Source organism: Equus quagga, chromosome 3, assembly GCF_021613505.1.
Source record: "Equus quagga isolate Etosha38 chromosome 3, UCLA_HA_Equagga_1.0, whole genome shotgun sequence".
In the NCBI taxonomy this organism is placed as follows: domain Eukaryota; kingdom Metazoa; phylum Chordata; class Mammalia; order Perissodactyla; family Equidae; genus Equus; species Equus quagga.
The window spans coordinates 63,375,734-63,403,103 of record NC_060269.1 but is presented as its reverse complement, the minus strand read 5'-3'; the positions used below and the strand labels follow the sequence as shown (position 1 = coordinate 63,403,103).

At 37.4% G+C, this 27,370-nt stretch overlaps 1 protein-coding gene across 2 annotated transcripts in view; it reads left to right on the top strand.

Moving 5' to 3' along the window:
* The first annotated feature begins 1,893 nt into the window (after positions 1 to 1,893).
* The window catches only part of FZD3 (frizzled class receptor 3), an 89,112-nt gene continuing 63,635 nt past the window's right edge, over positions 1,894 to 27,370 (top strand). The window contains exons 1-2 of one of the 2 annotated variants that reach the window (XM_046657160.1): positions 1,894 to 2,025; positions 9,889 to 10,421. In XM_046657160.1, the coding sequence (XP_046513116.1) occupies positions 10,233 to 10,421 (189 nt within the window). In that variant the 5' untranslated portion in view covers positions 1,894 to 2,025; positions 9,889 to 10,232. The remainder of the gene's footprint in view (positions 2,026 to 9,888; positions 10,422 to 27,370) is intronic. The other variant, XM_046657161.1, reaches the window with a different exon arrangement.

Sequence of the window (27,370 nt, the reverse complement as noted above, 5' to 3'; positions counted from 1 at the left end):
CTGGGCCTCCTCTTGTGGGGCACCTCATCAGTCTGACTACTGATCCCCACCCCCACCCCAAGACTGAATGACACCATTCACAATGTCTTCACGGTGAGCACGCCCGCTCAGTGTCTGAGATACTTAAACATTACTTTTAAATGAAACATTTCAAACATAAAGAAAAGTTTACAGATTTACATTAGAAACATTCTGTACCCGCACCGAAATTTTTAAAAATATTAACATTTTGGCCTCCTGTGTGTAATTACCAGCCGAAGCCCCTTTTGTACACTTCCCAGACCTCATTACCCTCTCTGCCTGCCTAGAGGCAACCACTGTCATGAAACTGTTGTGTAGCCTATGTGTCCATTTTTTGTTTTTGAGATATATATATGTTTGGCCTCATAAACAATATGGGTAGGAGTTTTTAAAGAGGTATAATTTACGTATCTTGTAGTTTGCTTTTTTCATTCAAAGTTATATTTCTGAGATTTAACCATGTTGATACATTCGGTGATAATTCCTACACCATTCCCACCTCCCCATGTGAGCTATGATACGTCCTATACCTGACAGTTTTCACAGGACAGTGTGTAAATTGCGTAAAAATGTGTCTAGTAGGTACAAGAGATCTGGAAATACATAACGCAGGCAAACACGGATTTTCGCATATGCTACGTGCCTCCTCATTCACCCTCTGTAGTGGCTGTGTTGGCTCCACAGGACACACTGACTTGCTTAGAATCAGGCCTAAGGATCAACATTATGTTTTTTTAAAAAAAATGTTACTACACAAGTATTTATTCATTAAGAACATTGAAAATTGTCACTTCAGATATCATTAACTATACTTTTCCCTGTAGATAACCTTCTGATGTTAAACTATATTTATGGCTGTCCAAGCTCAATACTCAATATTTATTTACATATTTAACATTTATTTAATGTTACATATTAACACTATATTTTTTAAAATCTTGGTAAAATACACATAACATAAAATTCACCATCTTAACCATTTTTTAATTGTACAGTTGAGTAGTATTAAGTACATTCACATTGTTGTGCAGGAGGACCAATATTACTTTAAGTCCTGTGTGCTAACAGAACAAAATGATGCCCGTGAAGTCTAGGTTGAAGAGGGACAAAAAGGAAGAGAAAGAAAGGGAGGCAAAACAATGCACTGAAAAAGAATAGCTTTGGCTTTGAATGAATCTGTCATTAAAACGCTGAGTGGCTTTGCTAAGTCATTTAATCTTTCTGGGCGTTCTTATCCTCGTCTGAAAAATGAGAGGTTGAGTTTAGATGATCTCGAACTCTTTCAGCCTTAAAACAGTTTATGTAGAGAAAGAGAGGGGAAACATTTCCTAAGGAGCAAAAGATGGGGAATGCCACGATAACCACAAGCTCCACCTGTTCACTAAGGTCTTGGCAAAGAGGATATACACTGTCCCCGGGCCGGTAGCCTGTCTGCTCTGTTGTTTCAGCGTGGAGCTCTGCAACAGGCCAGTTGCCTACTCTACCTACACCCAGTGTCACCCTCAGCACTCTGTAACCCGCTCTTGACCACTTCCAATCCCCAGGTCCCGAGGCAGGCATACTAGCTCTCAGAACGGGTTTTAGCGGTCTTGCACTAATAGCAACACAGGCTCGGGTGGTGAGAGTCGCTGCGCTGTCTCAGCTGGGGAGGGAGGGAGAGGTTTGCAAAGAGGGCTGAATGCATTAAGAAAAACGCTTCCAGACTCCGCCGGGTAGGAGGGCGCAAGGCGTCACCCACAGCGCGAGGCAGAGAACAACCAAGCAAGCCCAGCTAGCACCCCGCAGCCGGGCTCAAAATGGGAGCGCGCGCGCAGTGCGCCTGCGCGATGCGTGCGCGCGCGCGCGCGCTCTCGCTCCCCGGGCCGCGCGCCCCGGCGCTCGCGAAAGCTCGCGGTCGCTGCGAGGCGCGCGCCGGCGGTTCTCGCCTGCTCGGCTCACCTGAGGGACCAGCGGCCGTCCCCGGCTGGCGCGGCAGCCCCCTGGAGCCGGGCCGCGAGGGGTGAGGTGAGCGCCGCGGCGCGCGGCTTCCCGGCTGGGAGCGGGAGAGGGGCGCGGGGAGCGGGGGGAGTGAGGAGGTGCCGCCGCGGCTGCCCGCTCCTCCGCCTGCCCCTGTGCTGGGGAGCCGCCAGCAGCCCCGGCGCCGCCTCCTCAGGGATCGTGATTCGCGTCGCGGCCAAAACAAAGCTTTGGGCGCCGGGCTGGGGCGGGCGTCGGAGGGGCTCCTCGGACTAGACGGTCGGCCGCGGGGGCGGAGGAGGCGAGTTGGGGCTGGGGGCCGAGGGGCGCAGATGCCCGCGAGAATTATGAACCTCTCGGTCCGGACCCCGCGCTGGGCAACCTGTGCGAGTGTGGACGGCGGCTCGCTCTCCGCCATCCCCGGCCCAGCCCTCCTCCGGGCTCGGGGCCCGGGCGGGAGCCCGCTCCCCCGGTGGGCGCCCGGGGCGGGTGGCGCTGCCCGCGGGCCGGCCGCGCGGGCGGAGGACGCGGCGGCCGGCGGGGAGGACAATGCACCCGGGGCTCCGGCGCGCGGGCCGTCGAGACCCGCGGAGCGTGTCCCCGAGCCCTGGACGTCGCTGTAGCCTCTGGCCCACCTCTTCTCTCCAGCGCCCAAAAGTTGTCCCCTCCGTGCCGTCAGTTCGCGAAGTCCGCCGCGCCCTCCCGCGGGCCCCCGCCGCCCCCTCCGAGGCCGCGCGCCCGCCGTGGGTACCGCCGCGCGATTGGGAGATGGCCTCAGGCGCTGATGAGGCCGCTCGAGACCTTTCAGCATCTTCCTGGGGGCTTTTTCAATCGCAGGGGGCTTGGAGTTAGGCGCCTCCTCTGTCAGAGAACGAAAGGGTTTTTTCTAAGAACAAAAGCACATGCCATTAATTTAGGCATAGGAGTGGACTTGAAGTTGAAAAATGCCCTACAGAAGAGCTGTTTTTCCCCCAGTCTTAAAATGAAATGTATTTTGGTTCCCTTCTGATTTAGGCAGATGCAGTCGCAGAGCAGAGCCGCAGCTGCGTAAATGACTGCTGTATAAAAGTATCCAAACAGAAATCTTCTTTTACAAAAGGAGTTTTGATAGACCTGTGATGTTATTTATGGGAATTGATCGGGTCACTTTGCAAAGCCAGTACCCCAAGAGCAAGGAGACAAAGGCCTGATGACGTTGGGAACGTACCCTCCCTCGGTCTTCCTGAGCCTCGGCGGTGGCTGACAGTCGCCGCGATGGATAAAGCCCCAGCTCTGCTGTTACGGAGCAGCTACTCCTCAAGATAATGCTTTCCATCTGTACTGTTAAGCAAATCAATACTATCCTTTGCCTCCCTCAAAGAAAACGCATTTATCTGAACTACCAAACGACAACATAAAGCATAAGGGAAAAATGATTAAGAGTTAGGGGGAGTCGGACAGAGGTGTAAAAGCGTAACTGGGTGGGCTTGGATGGAGCTGAAGATAAAATATACAGCCCTTCTGTCACCTCGTTGCCTTTTATTTAGTGAACTAACATATTCCTTGTCTTCGCCAAATGCTTTGAAACTATCGGAAAATAAATGAGTAATTAATAAAGCCTGCCATCCTAACTTCTCTTTCCTCCCACGTCTTTTTTTAATCCCCCAATCTGGTAGTATTCTCTACCTTCACATCTCTCCAAATCTATAACAGTTTCCTGTGATAATAGAAGAAAGGACTGTAGGCTCTTTCATTCCTTTCCTCCTCTCAGCTACTCCATTCCTTTGAGTTTTATTTTGTGCTTTGAACATTGAGGTGGATTTTTCTTGGGAGTTCCATGATTGAGATACTCGAAGTGGGGGGGTTGAGGGGAACTTCATAATAAGGCACGCTTTCTTTGTAGAGTACAGTGAGAAAGCTTTATCGTTGGGAAGGAGAGAGGAGTTTTTAACTCACAGTAAGTCCTCTGTTTCCCACTTGACCGGAAAAAATACCTCTACGCAACTTAAATTTCATGTTAGTTTGTTAGTAAAACTGTAAGATTTTATACTCAAAACTTATTCTGAGCATATTGGTTTGTTGATGTTAGGCTGCTGCTGACTGTATTTTCTTTAGGAGAAGGGTGGTAGGAAACAGGTCTTCTACATCTTTACTTTCTTTCGGGTGGGGGGGAACGGGGAGGGGGCAGGGGTGGTGTTGGTCTCAAGGTTTTTTTTTTACCCCTAAGACTCTAGAATTATGGCTGCTTAAAGTTGCACCTGCCTACAAAAAGAGCATAATGCAAATAAAAAGAATGCTTTGGAAAATATGTACTGAAGAAATTATTCAGTATAGATTTGGGAAAAGATGTGGCAGGGTCTTGAGGGAAAAAAAATGAAGATTTTCAATAGTGTCCTTTCTACAAGCCTAGGAATAAATGTTTGAAGAGTCACAACTCTTCACTGGTTAGGAAGGAGTTTGTCAAAAATGGCTTCTGTCTCTTTGCTTTCCAATTCATTATGCTGAGAACTATTGACAGTTTTGGTAGATCCAAGGAATGCATTGCAGGTGAAGTTTAAGATGAATATAACTAGGCTTGTAGGCTTAAAAAAAAAAAAAAAACCAAATCTTGGTCCATAAGTTTTATCTCACAGAAATAATTTTCTAGTCAAAGCATACAAACCATACAGCCTTGCTAAGGGCAAAATCAGGGCCTTGATATTAGACAATTTTCTGATGAACAGATGTTAATTGGAAAGGGAAGCTGGGCTGGAATTTCAACCTGGTTTTTTTTCAGTCCAGAATCTGGCCATCTTTTAACTTTCCAATTTTGTTTTCAGGTCAGTTTTAAAATATCTGCTTTCTTTAGTCTTAAAAGTAATTTCTAATTTTTAAAATGGATTCAATTTTGATGCCTACCATTTATTTTAATTTTGAACCCAGATGTGTTTGTTTTTCCTGTTTGCTTTTTTTTAAAGCACTATCCCTCAGTATGTTAGAAGATTAGGCTATTTGTTGTAATCAGTAGATGACAAGATAGATTTTAAAAATTAAAGAGATGAAGTAGGAAGGATCAGAAAAGGGATACCCACTCTGAGATTAATAGAAATCTAGGCCCTATGAATTAAATATGAAGCTATATAAACTTTCTTTTAGCAACTAGGAGACAATAGTTTGACAGTGATTTTTTTTTTTTAAATAATATGTGGAAAACAAAAGGCCAAAGACCTGACAGGTTTTAGGAAAAGGAATGTAACACTTAGAGCAGTGAGTATGCTCTGAGTGTATATTTTGTCTCTCTAACAAGACAGTAATTTCCTTGAGAGAAGAAACTGTTATTTAGAGGCAGTCATTGCTAATCCTTGCAATTCATTCTTAGAAGACTACTCTGAAAGAAAACAAAGAATATCTCTCTTGTTCTCACTGTAGCTACTGTGTGTGAGGCAACCGTTAGATGGTATTTCTGAATTGGAAATGCAGAATGTTATCTACATTATAGGGTGTCAAGAAAATTAAATCTAATTTGAGAATGATGAAACAGATCACTTTCTGTACAGAGGGTGTGAATTTGAATAGAATTGCTGAACATAATCTTTTGTTGCAGGACCCTCTTGACAAGCCCTCCAAGCCCACTTTTGTCGTTGTTTCTTCTGGGATTCAGCCTGCTTTCTTCTTCACACTTGCCACTTCCTGCTTTTCCCGCCTGAGTTCTTTGGGTCTGGCTTTACAGCCAGCCTGGAAAGACAGTCTTCTAAGATTGCATCCCTTCCCGTTTATTGCTGTCCTTCAGGACAAATACTCAGCTTATTTTATTTTAAGGGCTTTTACTTTTTACCGTCAAAAGAAAACTGGTAATTGGGGAACATCAGATTCTTGATGTTACACATTCATAAAAATTAAAATGGAGGTTTAAATTATCTAGTTCTTTTTGTTTTCTGATGGAATAATAATAAAGTAACTTAATCTGAAATCAGTTTTCCAAATATCTTATATTGCTCTATGGAGAAATGAATGTGCCTCTTTTCCCACAGGTGGGGCATGAGTAACTATTGCCATATCACTCACTTTTTGCTGGGCCCTGGACCATGAAGCTGTTTACTCTAGTTGTGTTAACCCTTTATTTAGTTGAGATTCTGAAGATTCCTATAGTAAAAAATATAATATCAGTCAGCATGCCAAAAGGACTGTTAACCTTTATTTAATGAATTGGTATTATTTTGGCAGGATCTCTTTGGATCTAGAATCTTCTCTGCGTCTTACATGTCTGGAACTTCAACTTACAGCTTTTCCATGAATGGTGCTACCTTAGGAAAAATGACTTTGCTGTGCACACTCACATGATCCTAATTAGAAGAAGAAATTGCATTATGTTACTGAAAAACGATTTGGAATATATATCAAAAATTTTTTTTAAATGTGCATACCATTCGAGTTAGGTGATAGGTGATCTGATATTTTTCAATATTGTAAATCAGTTTTTGACTCGTACTAAATTGGTCATCACTTTTTTGCTCTTCTTGCTACCTACAATAAGGCAGTAGTGTGTCCCTTAGCTTGTTGCTTAATTAGCAGCCAATAAATCAGTGATTCAGCTAGTATTTATTCTTGTCAGCTAGTCAGCACACATTCATAGATTTAGCAGAGTTAATTATTCCACACATAAAATAAAGTACCATAGGTTCTTTTGTAAAATCTCAGAGCAATTATATTTTTGACAAAAATGAGACACATATGCTGTTTTGTAAACTTTTATTTTTTATTTACTGTTTCTCCCTTACCATGTCAATAAATACAGACTTGTTATTTTTAGTGACTATACAATATGACTATATAATATCCTGTGGTTGTACCATAGTTTAACGAATCCCTTGTTGATAGACTTTTAGGTTGTTTCAAGTTTTTTATTTTATAAACAGTGTTATACTAACATTTTGATTATGCGTCATTTGTACTTGTGTGTTTACTTAGAATAAATTATAGATTTGCTGAATCACATTGTGCGCATTTTAAGGGCTTTTGATGTAAGTAGCCATTTTTAAAATACCAACTAGGATACATTCCTACCAATAGTATTTGAAAATGTTGGAATGTTGAAAATGTTCTTTTTCCTGCACCCTCTCCTGTGCTATTCTCTCATTATTATTTTGCCCATCTGATTGGCCAATATGATGTTATCTCTTATTTGCATTTTTTATTATCTGTAAAGTTGAATATCTTTTCATGTGTTGGCTATTTGTATTTCTTTTGTAAATTTATGTCCTTTTCCCATTTTTCTGTTAAAGCGTTATTCTTTATCTGCTTTTATTTCTAAAATTCATTTTATAGATTACTTTTGCTAAGCATATAATTATATACAAATATGCCTGTACTCTTTTAAATTATTCTGTTTTAGGATAGCATTTCTCAAAACATGACTTATGAACTGCTTGTAACCGTACCTGAGATAATCATTAGAATGCATATCATTCTCCAGAGATTCAGATTTCTTAGACCTGTGGGGGGATCCATGAATCTGCTGTGTATTAAAATTAGAGAACTTCTGATTTTGGGGAAATATAAATTCTTTAAGATTTTTACTGTTCATGTTTTCTTTTTGTCTCACTGCATTCCACTGTTTTTTTTTTCTTATTTATTTTAATAATCATAAACTACAACCTTGGTATATTAAGATTATTGTCCTACCCCAGCCTAACATACAGATTTTACAAAAGTGTTTTGATATATGGTAATGTGGATGTTGTAGCACATAAAGGAAGCATTTTTATAAGATGGTGGGATGCTTCACTTGAAATGAGGCAAAAGGAATAATTGAGAGGAAATCAGGTAAAATAGATGGAGTAGGCAGAAGTATAAGGGGGGTGTCTCATTAAGTTTTAAAAACCAAGTGAGGTATTGCTCAGTTTCTTCCAGAAGTTTTCTGTGGTAGTCTTCTTTGAACCATAAATTTGAAACCCATAACTGCTTGGAAAGTACATTAGTCTAAATGAAATTTTTGAACTTCTTCTTATTATATACATAGTCAATAGAGAGCAATATTCCCTTTAATTTTTTTTAGTTGCAAGCAAATGAACATGCTGTATAAGCAACAAACTACAAAGGCTAAACTTATATGGGTATTTTACTACTGTAACCAAATAAAGCTTTCAAGACCAGTTGACACATTTAATGATATGCGTAATTGTTACTTTGCTGCATGGTAATTAAGCTTAAATATCAACGACTGTGTTTAATATCAGTTTTCTATAGCCAGACATCACATTTCTGGGGCCAGCTTGAAGGAGGAGAAAAATACGGCAGGCCAAGGAGCTTTTGCAGAGATTTCTGATTTAGATATTTCTGTATAGGGGGATTAAGCATTTGGGCTAGGGATTGCTCATAACTTCAGTGTTCCTAATTCTAGAGGCCACAGACTTTCCTATTCCTTTCCTCTACTCAAGACTGTCTACTAGGAGGAGAAATTGGGAAGATTCAGCCATTGCTTTACTTTCTCCAAATAGTTTTTTTTTCTGCCTGGTAACTAAAGCTTGGGATGCAGAGATTCCCAATCATTGATAATCAGTGCACAAAGGACAGTTTCTTTTCCTGCTTAAGCTAAACCAGTTCCAGGTCTCAAGGTCTAAGCTGTCATGGGCCATAGTATTTAAGTTGTCTTATTAACCTGGGTCTCTGAGAATTTCTGAACCTGAATTTCCCATGTTTTTCCAGTCTCTGCTGTCTACAACAAACACACAAACATTCAGTACATATGAAACAAAATGAAATAAAAGCAAATTTAACATCATTACTAAACCAAATAAAAGTATGATAGCTTAGAATATGCTCTTTTCCTGCCAGGCCTACCATTCCACTCTACCCACACCCTCTCTGCTCCATATGAGGTACATATTTTTGCCCCCAGAAAGTAGGAGCAAGTCAAAGATTCTGTAGCTTAGTGGAAACTGTAACAGAATCATTCCTATTCCTGCTGTTACTTTCTAGGGATGATTTCTGTTCTCTGCAGCCTGGCTGTGTATAATGAAATATTTGTTGGTTAAGTGTTTCTTCATCAATGGCACTAAATTTTTGTGCTATCTAAAAAGACGATGTAATGTTAGGGAAATTTCCTGATATTACTTTTACAGACTTCTGTTTGCCAGTTTAATATTGGTTGATAGAGGTTGCCTTTCTATCATCTGTAATTCAATAATAAAGCTACCAAATGTTTGATGCCGCTTTACCATTTATAGAGTACTTATACATACATTATCTCATAATTCACTCATATGTCATCCTTGTTAGAGAAGTAGTATTTTCAGGAAGAAAAATTCTGAGTTCAGAGAAGTTAAGTGATATGTTTCCATTCACCCAGCTAGTAAGAGGCTGAATCCATATCTTTAGATTTATTTGTATTTCACCTCCTTCACAGAAACCTTCTGCCAAATCAGTTAATGTAAAAATGTGCTATTAATGTTTAAAACACATTTAGTAAATTTTAAATTCAGTAGCTTAGATTATAAATATGGCAGATATTTAAATAAAATTTAGGGCAACAGGATCAGAATTTTTCAAAATGGATGAATTATATCATGACAAATGAAAAATTGCCATCATAGACAAGAAATTAAACCATATGTTATATAAACAACTGAGGGAAGAAAATTTGCCTTTAAATGCTGTTCAAAAATTGTTTTAGTATATCTATCGCATAAATGATAAAATAGAAAAGCTATACTATATCTTTGTGGAACACCCTTGTATTTTATCTGTTAGGTCTGTATGATATCTCTTATCAAAGATTGTTTTCTTTTCTTTTTCTGATAGTTTGTTGTTAGTGTATAGAAGCACAACAGATTTTTGTATACTGATTTCGTATCCTGCAACGTTACTGAGTTTATCAAAGATTTTAATATCAACTCCGCAATAGTTTGAGAGGAAATGACTAATTTCTCCCATTTTTTAAAAAATGCTTTTCAGATATTTCAGTCAAAGGAAGAAATAGCTCTCCTCCAAAGATGGAATCTGTTGTTTGGGAATGTGGTTGATCAACTTGATATGTTGGCCAAACGTGCCCTATGTAATAAAATGAAAAGAAGAGACAAGATGATGTCATTTTCCCATATTGTGAAACCCAAAACAAATGCCTTTTGTGGGACCAAGCTAACAAACCTCTGACGGTGCAAAGAATATTTAACTGTTTGAAGAACTTAACAGTAAGATATAGAAGAAGTACTTTCAAGCTGAGACCTGCAGGTGTCTAAAGATCTAAAGTACGTATTGAGTAGGCCTGATCTTCCAAATCTCATTCAGATCCAGAAAGGATGGCTATGAGTTGGATTGTCTTCTGTCTTTGGCCCTTGACTATGTTTGTGGAGCATATAGGTGGACACAGTTTGTTTTCTTGTGAACCTATTACCTTGAGGATGTGCCAAGATTTGCCTTATAATACTACCTTCATGCCTAATCTTCTGAATCATTATGACCAACAGACAGCAGCTTTAGCGATGGAGGTAAGACTTGATCTATTCTTTGATATATTTTAGAAAATGATTCTTAATATTGCCCTGTTAACTAATCCAAGGAATGTGTCTGATAAACAACAGGGAAAGAATATGTTATTTTTAATTTCATCTTGTACATTAAAAAGTTACATATTTAGGTTCAAACTGTAATAGATTGAAGAATTCATGTTTGGGGAATGTTACTCGACTTATTTTTTAGACATTATACTTTTATAAAGAAATTTGAAACACTGGAACATGGGAGATAATAGCCATTTAGAAATTTAAAGTTGTCGAAGTTATGATCTGATTACATCTTTTCTGTTATTTGACTGTTAGTAAAACTTTAGATAAAGAGCAGAATATAATGATCATAATCATAATTGTCATTAGGTATTGAAGGTAACATGGTTTTGAAAAATGAATTCTTTTGTTTAGCCTTATGCTGTTACAGTATTTGAATTTTAGTTTACTTTATTTTATTTTTGGTGAGGAAGATTAGCCCTGAGCGACATCTGTTGCCAATCTTCTTCTTGTTGCTTGAGGAAGATTGTTGCTGAGCTGACGTCTGTGCTGGTCTTCCTCTATTTTGTATGTGGGATGTGGCATTTGTTTTGGGTTTCACAGCATGGCTTGAAGAGTGGTGTGTAGGTCCACACTTGGGATATGAATCCTTGAACCCTGAGCTGCTGAAATGGAGCATGTGAACTTAACCACTACGTTGCTGGGCTGGCCCAGTATTTGAATTTTCTTAAATACTTAAAATGATTTCCTGGTCTTACCATGTTCATATAAATTTAACAAAAATAACTTCCAAGCAATGAAAAAGTTTTTGTTGTGTGAATTATCTGTTCTTGACCTCTCAAGTAGGAAGTAGGAATACTTTTGTTTCTAGTATCATTATAAGTCAGTACAACTCCTTTGGAAAGAAAATAGGGTCATAAGAAGCAAGTCATAAAGATATTTGTACTGATTTGGGTTCAGCTTTTGGCTCTGTCGTGTAGTAGCTTTAAGACTTTGGACTTAAGTCACTTAACACATCTGGGCCTTGGTTTCTTCATTTGTGAAAAGGCAGTAATAATAAAAATACCCTCAAAGGGCTCTTAGGATTAAATGAGAGATTTATAAAGTAGCCAGCACAATGCATGACACACAGTAGGTGATCTCCAAATGTTAATTCTATTCCAAATTCCATTTCTAAATGATCCTAGAGAGAAAGTACTAGAAAGGTGAAGTATTTGTTCCAAATGAACTTGCACCTCTCGTTGTAGGCCTTTAGGCCATTGCTAAAGATGTCATGGTTAAGCTGTCTCTACCCTCTTCTCAAACATGCCTGTGTAGTCTACATATTTTATTGGCAATGAGGTTGCCTTTGTTTGAACTTCACACATTCTAGGAAGAGCACCTAACTGGGTAATACTTTCTAAGAGAAGGCTCTAGTGATTTGAAGTAATTAATGTTGGGGATAGTTGTTGCATGGTTGCATGGTTGTCATATCAGGACAGTGAGGCCACTGACAGAATCATCTGACGGTTTGAGAGTATAAAGTTTCTGTAGTACTAAAGGACATGGAAACTCAGCAGTCAGCAAAACATACTTTCAGATGGAACTAAGGATTCTTGGGTCCTTACAAGGACTCATATCTGTTGATGACACCCTCCACCTCTGATCCAGAAACTTTGGATACTTGTCTGCCAGTTTTTACCAGGAGCAAGTAATCCCAGCACATTCTTGAGTGTTCACTGTGGGACTGAATTGAAAGACATTTTCCTAGGTGTAGCATCTTTCAGCAGGCCCAAGCTTCAGGGTTGCCTGGGGTTCATTCCTGTACTGATGTTTGGTGAGTCAAAATAAGTCCTTGGAACTCTGTATATGGCAGTGAGCTCAGGCTGCACAGATGAGAAAAATTACAGAATTTGGGTTATTTCAAATTTGATTATTCACAATCAACAAGTTGTATGTTCTTTTATTGTTTATAGAGGATTCCTAATCTTATACTTTTAATGAAATTGGGATATGTTTAAATAAATGAGATGTGTCAGTTTATTAAATTGGAAAAGATGATCTTTGCTAGTATATTTATTTCTCTACTCTACCTTCCAAGACATGCACATCTGTATACAAACACACACACTAAATTTTTTAAGTTCTTAATTTGATATTTCTCTTTTTCCCCTGAGTATGAGTGGCTTTTGATAGATCAAAAAATTTTCTCATTCCTGTTTCTCAAACCATTTTGAGCTGTCCAAATTGCTAAGTAAATTTTTGGGAGCTGTCCAGCTTGGACAACAAATTGTCAGTAACTGTCTTTACCAGCCCACACGTTATTGGGTATTTGTGATTCTATTGGTAATAAAAGAGATCTGAGGAGCCTTTTCTCCTATGCTGAATAATTAAACCCAGTTGAACAGGAAGGGAACAGTTTAATGGAAAAAGCTCTAAAATAGGGATAGAAGACTTGCATTCTGCCACTAACTAGTTTTGTAACTTCTTTGTGTTGGTTTCCTCCAGGAAGTGAATTTTTTCCCGGTTCATTTTACAGTGTTATTGTTAGGATCAAATGATGTAAGTGATGTATACATATAAGTATATTACAGAACCTTGAAAAGTTAAAATACTGTCTGAATACAGAGCATTATTCTTTGTTGCTGGTCACACTGTTTAATTTCAGTCAGTTTGCAGAACAAGCAATCTTTAATCTCTTTGGAAAGTTGATTGTCTATTTTTTTTTTTTAAGAAACTAAACCCTATAGGATAATCAGAGGAGAAACTCCTGGGATGGTTTGTGTTTGCCTCCATTTCGTGTTTTCTTTTGTCGTTCTCATTAAAGATTTTCTATAGTGTAGGAAGCTGGCCCTGAGATAGATCCTAGTGGGAACTCAGAACCTGAAAGCTTGCCTATCCTTGGTATCCTTTATGGGTTGTTAAAAACAAAGCATGTTTGAACCGGTCTCTCAATTACCCAGACTAAAATTTTAGCTTTTTTTTCCCCTAACTTTTTATTATGGAAAATTTCAGTTATATAGAAATTTATAGTATCTATATATTTACCTATATAGAAATATAGAATAGTGTAATGAATGCCACATACCCATCACTCAGCTTCAAGAATTATCAACTCATAGCTAGTCTTATTTTATTTATGACTGCACACCCAGCTGGGTTACCTTGAAGCAAATCCCAGACTGCGTGGTTTCATTTATAAATATTTCCATATATATCTCTATGAAGTAAAGACTCTTTCAAAATATAGAAACACCATACCTTTATCACTTCATCAATATCATCAAATATCCAAATAATGTTCAAATTACTCTGAGCGTTTCATGATTTTTTTGTACTTGGTTTAGATCAAGATTCATGAATTGCATTCAATTGATATGTCTCTTGTTTCTTTTAATTTATAGTTTCTCCTTTCTTTCCCCTCTCCCTTTTTTCTTGTAATGTATTTGCCCTGTAGAGTTTCCCATAGTCTTTATTTTGCTAATTAGATCTCTGTGGAGTTATTTACTATCTTCCTGTCTTCTTTTTTGATTTTTTTGAAAGAATACAGTCATGCTTTGCATAATGACAAGGATACATTCTGAGAAAGGCATTGTTAGGCAATTGCATTGTCCTGTGAATATCATGGAGTGTACTTACACAAACCTAGATGGTATAGCCTACTGCACACCTAGGCCATATGGTACAAATCTTATGGGACCACCATCATATATGCAGTCTGTCGCTGACCAAAACATTATGTGGCACATGACTGCATAGGCATATGATATCTAATTGTCACTCTTTATAGTTTTAGCAGCCATTGATGATCATTTCCGAGATCTATAATTCTATTAGTGGTTTGCAAAATAGTGATATTCTGATTCTGTTATTCTTCATTTCTCAGCTGGGATACTTTATAAACAGAAACTTCCTCTTTGGCTTTTGGACTACTTGAGTTACTTTCGTATACAGTGTATGTGAGAAAGACGGGATAAATACTTGGTTGTTCTCCTTTCTTGATTGCTTTTTAGGATAATGAGTTGATTCCCAAGCATCCTCCAAAGATGACCAATGAGGTTTTTTGTGTTTTTTTTAAGTATCATTATGAACTCATGGATTTTTAACATATTTCATGTGTTTCAATCCATTGCAGTTGTTATTCTTGTTGGGGCTCAAACTGTTCTGTCTTTGATAGTGGGAGCCTCTCCAAGGTCACTCCTGAGTGTGTTTGACATTCTCTAGTGGTCTCTGATGGCTTCCTTGCTTTCTAGTATAATCTAAGCTCATTTCATAAAATTCTGCTTCAAACCTTGAATCATCAATTTTTCTAGGGAACACTGGTTCCTTTTGGTTGGAAATGATGTTTAGAAATCCACTATCTGAATACTAAGCCTACTGATATGAGGTTAGTCATTTTTAGGCCTGAATTTCATGGACAGAGTGAGAAAGTACTTTTTTTTAACAGAAAGTACATGATAAATTTATACTGATACTTTCAAATAATACTGTAGAGTTTTTATTTAACATTTTAAAATTGTATTTGTGTCTCTTTTCTCTTATACTTAAGCTTTATTATACCCCATACATTATATAATTTCAGAATAATAGCATTACTAACAATATGATTATTGAAAGCAATCATATTGAAAGCAAAGTTTAAGATTTCTTTGTACTTCTTTTTGTCCTTAGGATGTATTTCACCAAGGATGTACAGTCTAATTACTGTGTTTTAAAGTTACTTAAATACTTCTCTGTGTGGTTAAACTCAATACACAGGTTATTGTGTTTCATTTTGATTTTGATTTTGAGGAATAACTTTTAAAAAGTTTTTTGGTTTAAATTTATTTTATGTTTTAAAACTTTATGTGTAGAACAAGGTACATTCAGAGAAGTCTAGTTTCTGGCCCTCTTACCTCTACCTTGTTCTTTCCTTCCCCCTAAATGTAGTCATTTAGTTTTTTGTTTGTCTTTCCATTAAAAAATTGTAAATATAGTATAACATTTATATAAAATGTTTATATACTATTTGCCTGTATCTCTATATTCTTTCACTTTTCTTTGATATAGTGTCATATTATTCGTTTTTTCTGTCTTACTTTTTTCACTTAACCAAATATCCTGGCTATTCCATAGTAGTATTTGTAGATATTCCTCAAAAAAATTTTTTTTAATGTATACAGTTCAATGGCATTAAGTACGTTCACCTTGTTATACAATCATCACCATTGTCCTTTAGCACTTTTTCATATTCTGAAGTTGAAACTCAGTACCCATTAAACAATAACTCCCCGTTCTCCCCTCCCCCCGGTCTCTGCCAACCACCATTCTACTTTCATTTGTTTTCTCTCTGAATTTGACTACGTACCTCATGTAAGTGGAATCATACAATATTTGTCCTTTTGTGACTGGCTTATTTCACTTAGCCTAATGTTGTCAAGGTTCATCCATGTAACATGTGTCAGAATTTCCTTCCTTTTTAAGGCTGAACAATATTCCATTTTATATATATACCACACATTTAGTTTATCCATTCATCCATCAGACACTTGAGTTGCTTTCATCTTTTGGCTACTATAAATAATGCTGCTGAGAACATGTATGTATAGGTATCTGTTCCAGTCTCTGCTTTCAATTTCTTGGGCTATATGCCCAGAAGTGGAATTGCTGGATCATACAATAATTCTATGTTTAATTTTTTGAGGAGCCACCTTACTGTTTTCCACAACAGTTGCTCCATTTTACATTCCCACCAGCAGTGTACAAGGGTTCCAGTTTCTCCATCTCCACATCCTCACCAACACTTATTTTCTCTCTTTTTTTTGATAATAGCCATCCTGGTGGGTGCAAGGTGGTTCTCATTTTTTTCGTTCATTTCCTATTGAGGGACATTTGGGTTGTTTGCTGTCTTTTGCTGTTGAAAGTAGAGCTTGTCCTGTTCATCTTTGTATGCCCTACACCTAACAGAGTGCATCACACATAGTAACTGCTAAATAAATTTTGAATGAATTAATGAACCTTATAAAATGTAAATTCCATAAGAGGTGGTAGGTTATGGTTATGGTGCTGTAACTAAGCACTTAATCTTCTGGAGCTGTAAATAGTAGTGTGCTTGGTGGAGGTGGTAATTCCAGTACCAAAGATACCGCTTACCTATGAACACTAGTGTTTTACATTGCCCTTTATTTTTGGTGAAGGTGACTTGAAGCTTTCAACATGATGTGTTTGCACCGATAAGTGATGTAATTAAGCAAAAGAATAAAGCAAACAATTTTGCCGTCTCTAGACCTTTCATGTTCCTTCTGCCTCAATATTCTCTTCTCCATTTTTTTTTTTTTTTTTTTTTTGAGAAAGATTAGCCCTGAACTAACTACTGCCAATCCTCCTCCTTTTGCTGGGGAAGACTGGTTCTGAGCTAACATTTATGCCCATCTTCCTCTACTTTATACTTGGGACGCCTACCACAACGTGGCTTTTGCCAAGCAGTGCCATGTCTGCACCGGGGATCCGAACCGGTGAACCCTGGGCTGCCAAGAAGCAGAACGTGCGAACTTAACTGCTGCGCCACCAGGCCAGCCCCACTCTCTTCTCCATTTTTGCCTGTCAAAATTCTAACAGTGGAGCTGGCCCGGTGGTGTAATGGTTAAGTTTGCGTGCTTCACTTCGGTGGCCCAGGGTTTGCAGGATTGGAACCCTGGCATGGACCTACACACGATTCATCAAGCCATGCTGTGGTAGCATGCCATATAAAAAAATAGAGGAGATTGGCACAGATGTTTGCTCAGGGTAAATCTTCCTCACACACACAAAATTCTAATACTTGATACATTAATAACTAGGGGAAAAATAATGGTAGATGACAAAACATTATGTATGATTTCCTGTTTTTGTTGGAGAAAAAAAATATATGCATTTCATGTCAAGTAAGTGATCTGGAAAGGTTTTTGTTAAGGCCAATAGTGGTTATTCCTGAATTAGCTCAATTTATTAGTGTTTTCTCTGTTCTTTTTTTTATTATTAAAGATTGGCACCTGAGCTAACATCTGTTGCCAATCCTCTTTTCTTTTTCTTCTCCCCCAAGCCGCCCATTATGTAGTTGTATATTCTAGTTGTGAGTACCTCTGCTTGTGCTGTATGGGACACTGCCTCATCGTGGCCTGATGGGCGGTGCCATGTCTGTGCCCGGTATACAAACCAGAGAAACGCTGGGCCACTGAAGCAGAGTGTGCAAACTTAACCATGCGGCCATGGGGCTGGCCCCTCTTTTCTTCATTTAATGTTTGTATTTTCTGATTTTTCTGTAAGAAACATATTGTGCTTTTAAAATAGTAGAATTACAGGGCCAGCCCTGGGGTCAGGTAATTAAATTTGCGTGCCCTGCTTCGGTGGGCCAGAGTTTCACCAGTTTAGACCCTGGGCGTGGACATGGCACCGCTCATCAAGCCATGCTGAGGCAGTGTCCTACATAGCACAACTAGAAGGACCTACACCTAGAATATATGGCTATGTACTGGCGGCCTTTGGGGAGAAGAAGAAGAAAGAAAAAAAAGGAAGATTGGCAACAGATGTTAGCTCAAGTGCCAATCTTTGAAAAAATAAAAAATAGTAAAATTAGTACAGAAATTTTATTTTAAAAAATCTCAACTGTCCTTATTTGTCTAGCTCCCAGTTGCAGTACCTAAGACTTAGTATTTATTAAATATATTTTGATTGAATGAATGAAACTATTCAAGAGAGAAGGATCATATGTGGAAGGGATCAGGTGCAGGTGATATTTGAATGGGCCTCTTTTGAAAGACAAATAGGTTTTTTTTTTAATAGTTTTTTAAGATTTTTTTTATTTTTCCCTTTTCTCCCCAAAGCCCCTCGGTACATAGTTGTATATTCTTAGTTGTGGGTCCTTCTAGTTGTGGCACGTGGGATGCCGCCCCAGCATGGCCCGATGAGTGGTGCCATGTCCGCGCCCAGGATTTGAACCAACGAAACACTGGGCCGCTACAGTGGAGTGCACGAGCTTAGCCACTCAGCCATGGGGCCGGCCCCCTTTTTTTTTTTTAAAGATTTTATTTTTTTTCGTTTTTCTCCCCAAAGCCCTCCGGTACATAGTTGTATATTCTTAGTTGTGGGTCCTTCGAGTTGTGGCGTGTGGGATGCTGCCTCAGCGTGGCTCCATGAGTGCTGCCATGTCCCGCGCCCAGGATTCGAACTGACGAAACACTGGGCCACCTGCAGTGGAGCACGTGAGCTTAGCCACGGGGCTGGCCCCAAGACAAACAGGTTTTTTGTTGTGTGTGGTTTTTTTTTTTTTTAAGAGAATAGTATAATATACCGCTATACTAATAGTTACTAATGGTTTGTGGATAAGCATTTTAGGAAATGAAATTTCTTTGATTATATTTATTCTTGGCATTCAGGGTTTGTGTCTTTAGAAAACAGACGTTATCCAGTAGATTTACTTCTCTTATTATCTTTTGATTAGGTTAATATTAATAAGGTGGTTTTCTCTAAGCAAACAACAATCTAGTGAAGTGGCTTGAGAAGGTTATTTCTGTGACAGGAATACCAGCCAGGAATTAAGAAGCTTCTAAATTGAAGAATCTACACACAAGTATTGGAGAATTAATTTCATTTAGTTATTTCTGACTTTAGAAAAAAACAATAGCAGCTTTTAAAATTTTTAATTGATTTTCTTGTGTGACAAATCACTTTAAAGGAATACCGTAAAAATACTTGTTTTAAATTAAATAATTAAGTATCATGGAATTTGGTTTGTAAAGTTTTGTCTTTTGAGACAGACCATAATTCATAAACTGTTCATGATCTTTGAAATATTAAAAGTTTACTTCCTAAAGAAAAGTCAGATTTTATGGGCTGCTCTGGGGACTCTCCTTTGACTTAAGAAGATAAATATACTCCTGTGATAATGGCATATTTCTGCAAACCAACTCACTGACAGACTATTGGAAAGTATTTAATATGCTATCACAAGACATTTTTAAAAATTAAGATTTGTAAAAGAAAAGCATATCAATGGGATTAAAGGTATTTTACAAACCTAGAATTTTTTTTTTATATACAAAGTACTTAAAGTTTTGGACCTTTTCTCATTAGGAATTTTGTGACAGAAAAGGAGTTTGAAAAAGCTGTTATTTTTAATCACTTAAAATTATTCTAAAAAGTTATTTTTGAATTTTTTATTCTAATTTGGATCTGAAATAGAATGAATGCCGTTTTTGAATTTTCAAAGCCATCCCACATTTGGTTTCACATTTAGTGAATAATCATAGTATTCCCAACCCAGTGTGATACAGTTTCTATGGTTACCAGACCCTTTGTAGAGTGACAAAGATTGGAATTCTGATTCTCATGAGTCAAATTTTGGCCTTTGACTCTGTCCCCTTTTCACACCCTTTGCGAAGCTTGGGCTGTTGCTCTGCTTGAAGGTTGTCAGCTAGCAGGTTCCTATGGTAACAGGAATGGAAATTTGAAAGAAGAAAGAGAATGGGAGCACAAAGGCTTGGTTGATTTGAATTTGAACAAAGAATGGAAGGTTCCATGTTGTGTACCTTTGTTGTAGAAACCAGAAATTTAATTTTAGAAAGTTACTTTTCAGTTTGTAAACTTCCTATACCCTAGGCTTAATTTAATGAACAAAAGTGTCACTGTTTAAGGAAGTACTCAGTAAGAATCTTTTAAAATTTAATCAGATAAACTTTCTTTTTTCTACTTCATGGAGCTTTAATAATATTCCTTATATAGTTGTTCTCAACTTTACAATATTCAGGCTACCTCATTCAATTTTGATTTTGCTGAGGTTAAAAATTGTTAGGGTTAAAATCAAGGCAATTTGCATGTTTGAAAAGTATTAATATTTTTATTTGTTTTTATGTAACAGCTTTGTTGAGGTATAATTTGTGTACAATAAACTGCACCCATTTAAAGTGTTGAATTTGATAAGTTTTGACAGTTGTATGTACCCATGAAACCGTCACCACAATCGAGATACGGAACATTTCCATCACCTTAAAAGCTTCCCTGTCTCCTTTGTAGTCCAGTCCCCTGTTGACTCCCTGCTCCAAGCAACCACTTATCTGCTTTCTGTCACTATGGATTAGTTTCATTTTCTAGCGTTTTATATAAGTGTAATCACACAGTACCTACTTTTTTGTGTCTGGTTTCTTTCACCTAGCATAAGGATTTTGAGATTCATCCTTGTTTTGTTTTGCTTTTTAAAAACATCATTCACGTTGACTTTCTCACTTGGCAGTTGTGAACAGAGAATTCAGCAGTGTTCCCATCAAATGGGGCTCATCAAACAGGCCGTCTACAGCTCTGTTAATCTGCAACTCGTCCCTAACCTTCTTTTAAGCTTTCATTTACTGTATGTTCTGTATGCTGACTATTTTATATGTTCTTATCTATGTGTTATTAAGACCATTTTACAGAGGAGAAAACTGAAGTTTAGAGAGGTTAAGTAGAACCAATTTGTTAAGTTCAAGGGTTCTGGATAAGAATGCCAAGATTTGACTCTTAGGTCTGTCTTTGTAGCTCTGTGATCTTGGGCAAGTTACTTAACTTTCTGTGTGTCATTTTCTTCACGTGTATTATAAAATAAGATTAATAATAATGGGACCTCCCATGGGATTGTTGAGAGCATTAAGTGAGATAATGTTTGCAATGCACTTAGAACACCACCTGGCCTATAGTGTCAGTAAATGCTAGCCGAGATATTACACTAGGTACTTATAGCTAATAAGTAGCAGAAGCATAAACTTGTAACTTTAGGCTCAGTGCACGCTGTGCAAAATAGGCATTCAAATCAATTTATAATTCATGATGGGGCTCACTTTTACTAACATAGTAACATAACAATTTGGATTAGTTGGCATTTTTTGTATTTCTAAGTACCAAGTAAGTTGGACACTTGGTTATGAGATATATATATATATATATATATATATATATATATATATAGTGTTTGTACAGACATCAGCATGTGAATATAATGCATTTTTTTAATTTTTAATTTTAAAATAATTATAGACTCACAGGAATTTGCAAAAAGAGTACAGAGATTCTGTGTACTCTCCCTAGTTTCACCCAATCTTACTACTTTATGTAACTATTTTACAGTATCAAACCATGGAAATTAATAGTAGTACAATCTACAGACCTTATCATATTTCACCAGTTTTTACAGGTACAGTCACGTGCTGCATAATGATGTTTCAGTCAACAATGGACTGCAAATACTATGGTGGTCCCCTAACATTGGTTCCATATAGCCTAATGATGCATTTCTCAGAACGTATCCCCATTGTTAAGTGACTCATGACTGTTTCATTTGTGTGTGTGTGTGTATATGCACGTATGTGTATTTGTAGTCTTTGCAATTTTATCACGTGTATAAATTCACATACCCACTGCTATAGTGAAAGATACAGAACTGTTTAACACCACCAAGGAGCTCCCTTGTGCTTCCTTTCTCCCTTTGCTCCTTTGCTAATCCCAAGCAACCACTAATTTGTTCTTTATCTCTAATTTTGTCATTTCAAGAATGTTATATAAGTGGAATCATACAGTATGTAATGTTTTGAGATTGACTTTTTAAATTTAGCATAATACCCTTAAGATTCATACAAGTTGTTAGAAGTATCAGTAGTCATTGTTTTTAATTACTGAGTAGTATTCCATTGTAGAGATGTACCACAATTTGTTTAACCAATTACTCATTGAAGGACAGTGAGTTAGTTCCAACTCTTTGCCACAGCAAATAAAGCTGCTATGAACATTCGTGTACAGGTTTTTGTGCAGACGTAAGTTTTCATTTTTTGAGGGAATAAATGCCTAGGAATGTGGTTGCTGGATCGTATGATGAGCTTATGTTTGGATTTTTAAGAAACTGCTGAACTGTATTGTATAGTGGTTGTACTATTTTACGTTCCTACCCGCAATGTATGAGAGATTATTTCCTCTGAATTCTTACCACCACTTCGTATTTTCACTATTTTGTATTTCAGCTTTTCTAATATGATGTAGTGATACCTCATGCAGTTTTAATTTGCATTTCCCTTGTGACTAATGATATTGAACATCCTTTCATATGTTATTTACCATTCATATATCCTCTTTGGTGAAATATCTGTTCATGTCTTTTGTTCATTTTCCAATTGAATTATTTGTTTTTTATTTTTGAGTTTTGAGAGTTCTTTATATATGCTAGATACAAATCCTTTGTTGGGTATGTGGTTTGCAAATAGTTTATCCTAGTCTGTAGCTTATCGTTTCATCCTCTTAACAAGGTCTTTAGGAGAACAGAAGTTTTAAGTTTTAATGAAGTCCAGTTTACCAGTCTTTTTATTCTTTTATGGATCATGCTTTTGGTATCATTTCTAAGAACTCTTCAGCCTAGGTCTGAAAGGTTTTCTCTCTATTTTTTTTTTTAATTTTACAGTTTTATGTCTTATATTTAAATCTATGATCAGTTCTGAGTTAATTTGTGTAAGGTCTGGTTCATTTTTTTTTAGGTATAAATATCCACTAGCTTCAGCACCATTTTTTGAAAAGACTGTCTATCCTTCCAATTTCTTTTGCTCCTTCATCAAAATCCAGGTGGCCGTCCTTGTGTGGATTTATATCTAGGTTCTCTATTCTGTTCTATTGATCTTTGTGTCTCTCTCTCCACCGATACCACAGTGTCTTGATTACTGTTAGCTATATAGTAAGTCTTAAAATTGGATGGTATGATCCTTTCCACTTTCTTTTTCAAAATTGTTTCAGCTATTCTACTTCCCTTGTTTTTTCATATAAATTTTAGAATAAGCTTATCTTTATCTGCTAAAAGTCATGCTGGGTTTTGATAGAAATTTCATTAAATCTGAGATCATTTAGGGGACAACTAACATCGCTACTTGATGAATCTCAGATCCATAAACAGCGTTGTTTTGGGTTAAATTGAGTCTCTCTAAAATTTATATGCTGAAGTCCTAACCCGCAGAACCTCAATATGTGACCTTTCTGGAAATAGGGTCATTCCAAATGTAATCAGTTAAAATGAGGTCATACTGGAGTAGGGAGGGGCGCCTAATGCAATATGACTAGTGTCCTTATAAAAGGGAAATTTGGACACAGACACCACAGAGGGACAATGATGTGAAGAGGCACAGGGATAATGCTGTGTAAAGACTGGATTTATGCTGCTGCAAGCCAAGGAACTACCAGAAGCTAGGAGAGAGGCCAGGAACAGCTTCTTCCCCAACACCCTCAGAGGAAGCATGGCTCTGCTGACACCTTGATCTTGGACCGCTAACTTCCAGAAATGTGATACAATGAATTTCTGTTGTTTAAGCCACTCAGTTGGTGGTACTTCGTTACAGCAGCCCTAGCAAACTAATGCTAGTGTATATCTGTCCATTTATTTGTATCTTCCTATATCTTCCTTGATTTCTTTCATCAGCATTTTATAGTTTCCAGCATGCAAGTCCTATATATGTTTTGTTGGATTTATACCCAAGTATTTCTTTCTTTTCTTTATTTTTTTTAGTGATTATAAATGTATTGTTTTAATTTAGTTTCTGCATGCTCATTATTTTTAGAAATACAGTTTTTTTGTATGTTTCTCTTGTATCCTACAACCTTGCTGAACTCACTCACTAGTTCTAGGAGGAGTTTTTTGTAGATTCCTTGAGATTCAGTGTAGGCAGTAATGTCATCTGCAAATGAGGACAGTTTTCTTTTTCTAATCTCTACATTTTTTATTTCCTTTTGCTTTATTGTGCTGTCCAGTACTAGGTTGAATAAGAGTTGTCAGAGCAGGCATCCTTCCTTTGTTTCCAGTCTTAGAAGTAAAAATGCAGTGTTTCACCATTAAGTATGATGTTAATTGTAGGGTTTTTGTAGATGTACTGTATCAAGTTGAGGAAGTTACCCTCTATTTCTAGTTTGTGAAAAACTTTTAGAATCATAAAGGCTTTTTCTATATCATTTGGAATGATCATGTGATTTTTCTTTGTTAGCCTATTAGTTTGGTGGATTACATTGATTGGTTTTTGAGTATTAAGCCAACCTTGAATTTCTGGAACAAACCCTACTACGTTGTGGGGTATATAATGCTTTTAATATATTTTTGAATTTGATTTGCTACTATTAAGGATTTTTGCATTTATGTTTATGAGGGATATTGGTCTATAGTTTACTTCTTTTGTGCTATCTTTGTTTCGCTTTAATGTTAATTAATCTTTGCTTCATAGAATTAGTTGGGATTAGTTCTTTGCTATTTTCTGGAAGAGATTGTGTAGAATTGGTATTAGTTCTTCTTTAAATGTTGATTAGATTTTACCAATGAAACTATCTGGCCTGAACATTACTTTTTCAGGAGGTTTTAAACTACAAATTCAATTTCTTTAATAGTTATAGGACTATTCAGATTATCAGTTTCATCTTAGGGTGAGTTTTGGTAGTCTGTGGCTTTTGAGGAATTGGTCCACTTCATCTAAATTGTCTAGTTTATGGGTGTATAGGGTTGTCTGTAATATTCCCTTATTATCTTTTTAATGTCTGCATAGCCTCTAGTGACATCGTCTCTTTCATTCTTGATGTTGGTAATTTATGTTTCTCCCTTTTTTATCAGTATTGCTAGAAGCTTATCAATTTTATTGTTATTTTCAAAGAACCAGATCTTGATTTGAGTGATTTATTTCCCCTGTTACTTTTCTGTTTTCAGTTTCATTGATTTCTCCTCTTTTTTTTGAGGAAGATTAGCCCTGAGCTAACATCTGCTGCCAATTCTCCTCTTTTTGCTGAGGAGGACTGGCCCTGAGCTAACTTCCGTGTGCATCTTCCTCTACTTTATATCTGGGATGCCTACCACAGCATGGCTTGCCAAGTGGTGCCATGTCTGCACCTGGGATCCAAACCGACGAACCCCAGGGCACCAAAGCGGAACGTGCGCTCTTAACCGCTGTGCCACCAGACTGGCCTCTGATTTCTCCTCTTTATTGTTTTCTTCTGTTTGCTTACTTTCCATTTATTTTGTTCTTTTTGGCTTTTATGAATAATGCTTCTCTGCTGTGAGCATTCATATACAAATTTTTGCTTTAACACCATTTTTAATTGTTTTGAGTGTATACCCGGGAGTGGAATTGCTGGATCATATGGTAATTCTGTGTTTAACTTCTTGAGGAATTGCCAAACTGTTTTCTAGAGTGGTTGCCTTATTTTACATTCCCATCAGCAATGTATGAAGGTTCTGATTTCTCCACATCTTTGTCAACACTTGTTATTTTCTGTTTTTTAGATTATAGCTATCCTGGCAGGTGTGACGTGGTATCTCATTGTGGTTTTGATTTGCATTTCCCTAATGATTAATGACATTGAACATCTCTTCAGGTGCTTATTGAACATTGCATAACTTCTTTGGAGAAATGTCTGTTCAAATTTTTTGCCCATTTTAATAATTGGGGTGGGGCAGGCCCAGTGGCATAGTGGTTAAGTTCACACACTTTGGTGGCCCAGCATTTGTGGGTTCAGATCCTAGGCACCGACCTACACACCGCTTATCAAACCATGCTGTGGCAGCATCCCATATACAAAACAGAGGAAGATTGGCACAGATGTTAGCTTCAGGGACAATCTTAATCTTCCTCCCATATACAAAATAGAGGAAGATTGACAACAGATATTAGCTCAGGGCCAGTCTTCCTCACCAAGAAAAAAAAATAATTGCAGTGTTTGTCTTTTTTGTTGAGTTGTAAGAGCTCTTTGTTTATTCTGGATACTAGACCCTTATCAGATATATTATTTACAAATATTTTCTTCCATTCTGTGGGTTGTCTGTTCACTCTCATAATAGTATTCTGTAATGCACAAAAGCTTTTAATTTTGGTGAAGTCCAATTTATCTTTTTTTCTTTTGTGCTTGTGCTTTTGGTGTCACGCTATGAAACCATAGCCAAATCCAAGGTCATGGAAAATTGCCCCTATGCTTTCTTCTACCTGTTTCATGGGTTTTGCTCTTATATTTAGGCCTTTGATCCATTTTGAGTTAATTTTTATATATGGTGTAAGGCAAGGGTCTAGTTTTATTCTTTTGCATGTGCATATCCAATTGTCCCAGCACCATTTGTTGAAGAGGCTATTTTTCTCCCATTGAATGGTCTTGGTAACTTTGTGAAAATCAGTTTACATATATGTGAGGGTTTATTCCTGCACTCCCAGTTCTATTCTAGTGGTCTACAGTCATATGCTGCATAACAGTGTTTTGGTCAATGACAGATGGTGTATATGATGGCGGTCCCATAAGATTTAGGACCATATAGCCTAGATGGGTAGTAGGCTATACCATCCAGGTCTGTGTAAGTACACTCTGTGATGTTCACACAATGAGAAAATTGCCTAATGATGCGTGTCTCAAAATGTATCCCTGTCATTAAGCAACACATGTCTGTGTATGTCTAGCCTTCTGCCAGTACCAAACTGTTTTGATTACTATAGTTTTGTAATAAGTTTTGAAATTACAACATGTGAATACTCCAACCTTGTTCCTCTTTTTCAGGGTTGTTTTGGCTGTTCAGAGTCTCTTACAATTCTATATGAAGTTTAGGATCAGCTTTCCATTTTTGCAAAAAAAGACCACTGGGATTTTTGAAGGGATTACGTTGAATCTATAGGTCACTTTAGGGAGTATTGCCATTTTAACATTGTCTTCCAATCTATGAATATTGGGTGTCTTTGCATTCATCAGGTTTTCTTCAATTTCTTTCAAAGCTATTTTGTAGTTTTCTCTCTTGCATCATATTGGTTAAATTTACTCCAAAGTATTTATTCTTTTTGATGCTCTTGTAAATGAAATTGTTTTTTGCTTTCCTTCTGTTGGTCGTTTTTAAAAAGTTCATTTTTAATATCTTTATTCCTGGAATGTAGAAATGCAGTTGCTTTTTTTTTTTTTTTTGACCCCCATATTGACTTTGTATTCAGTGA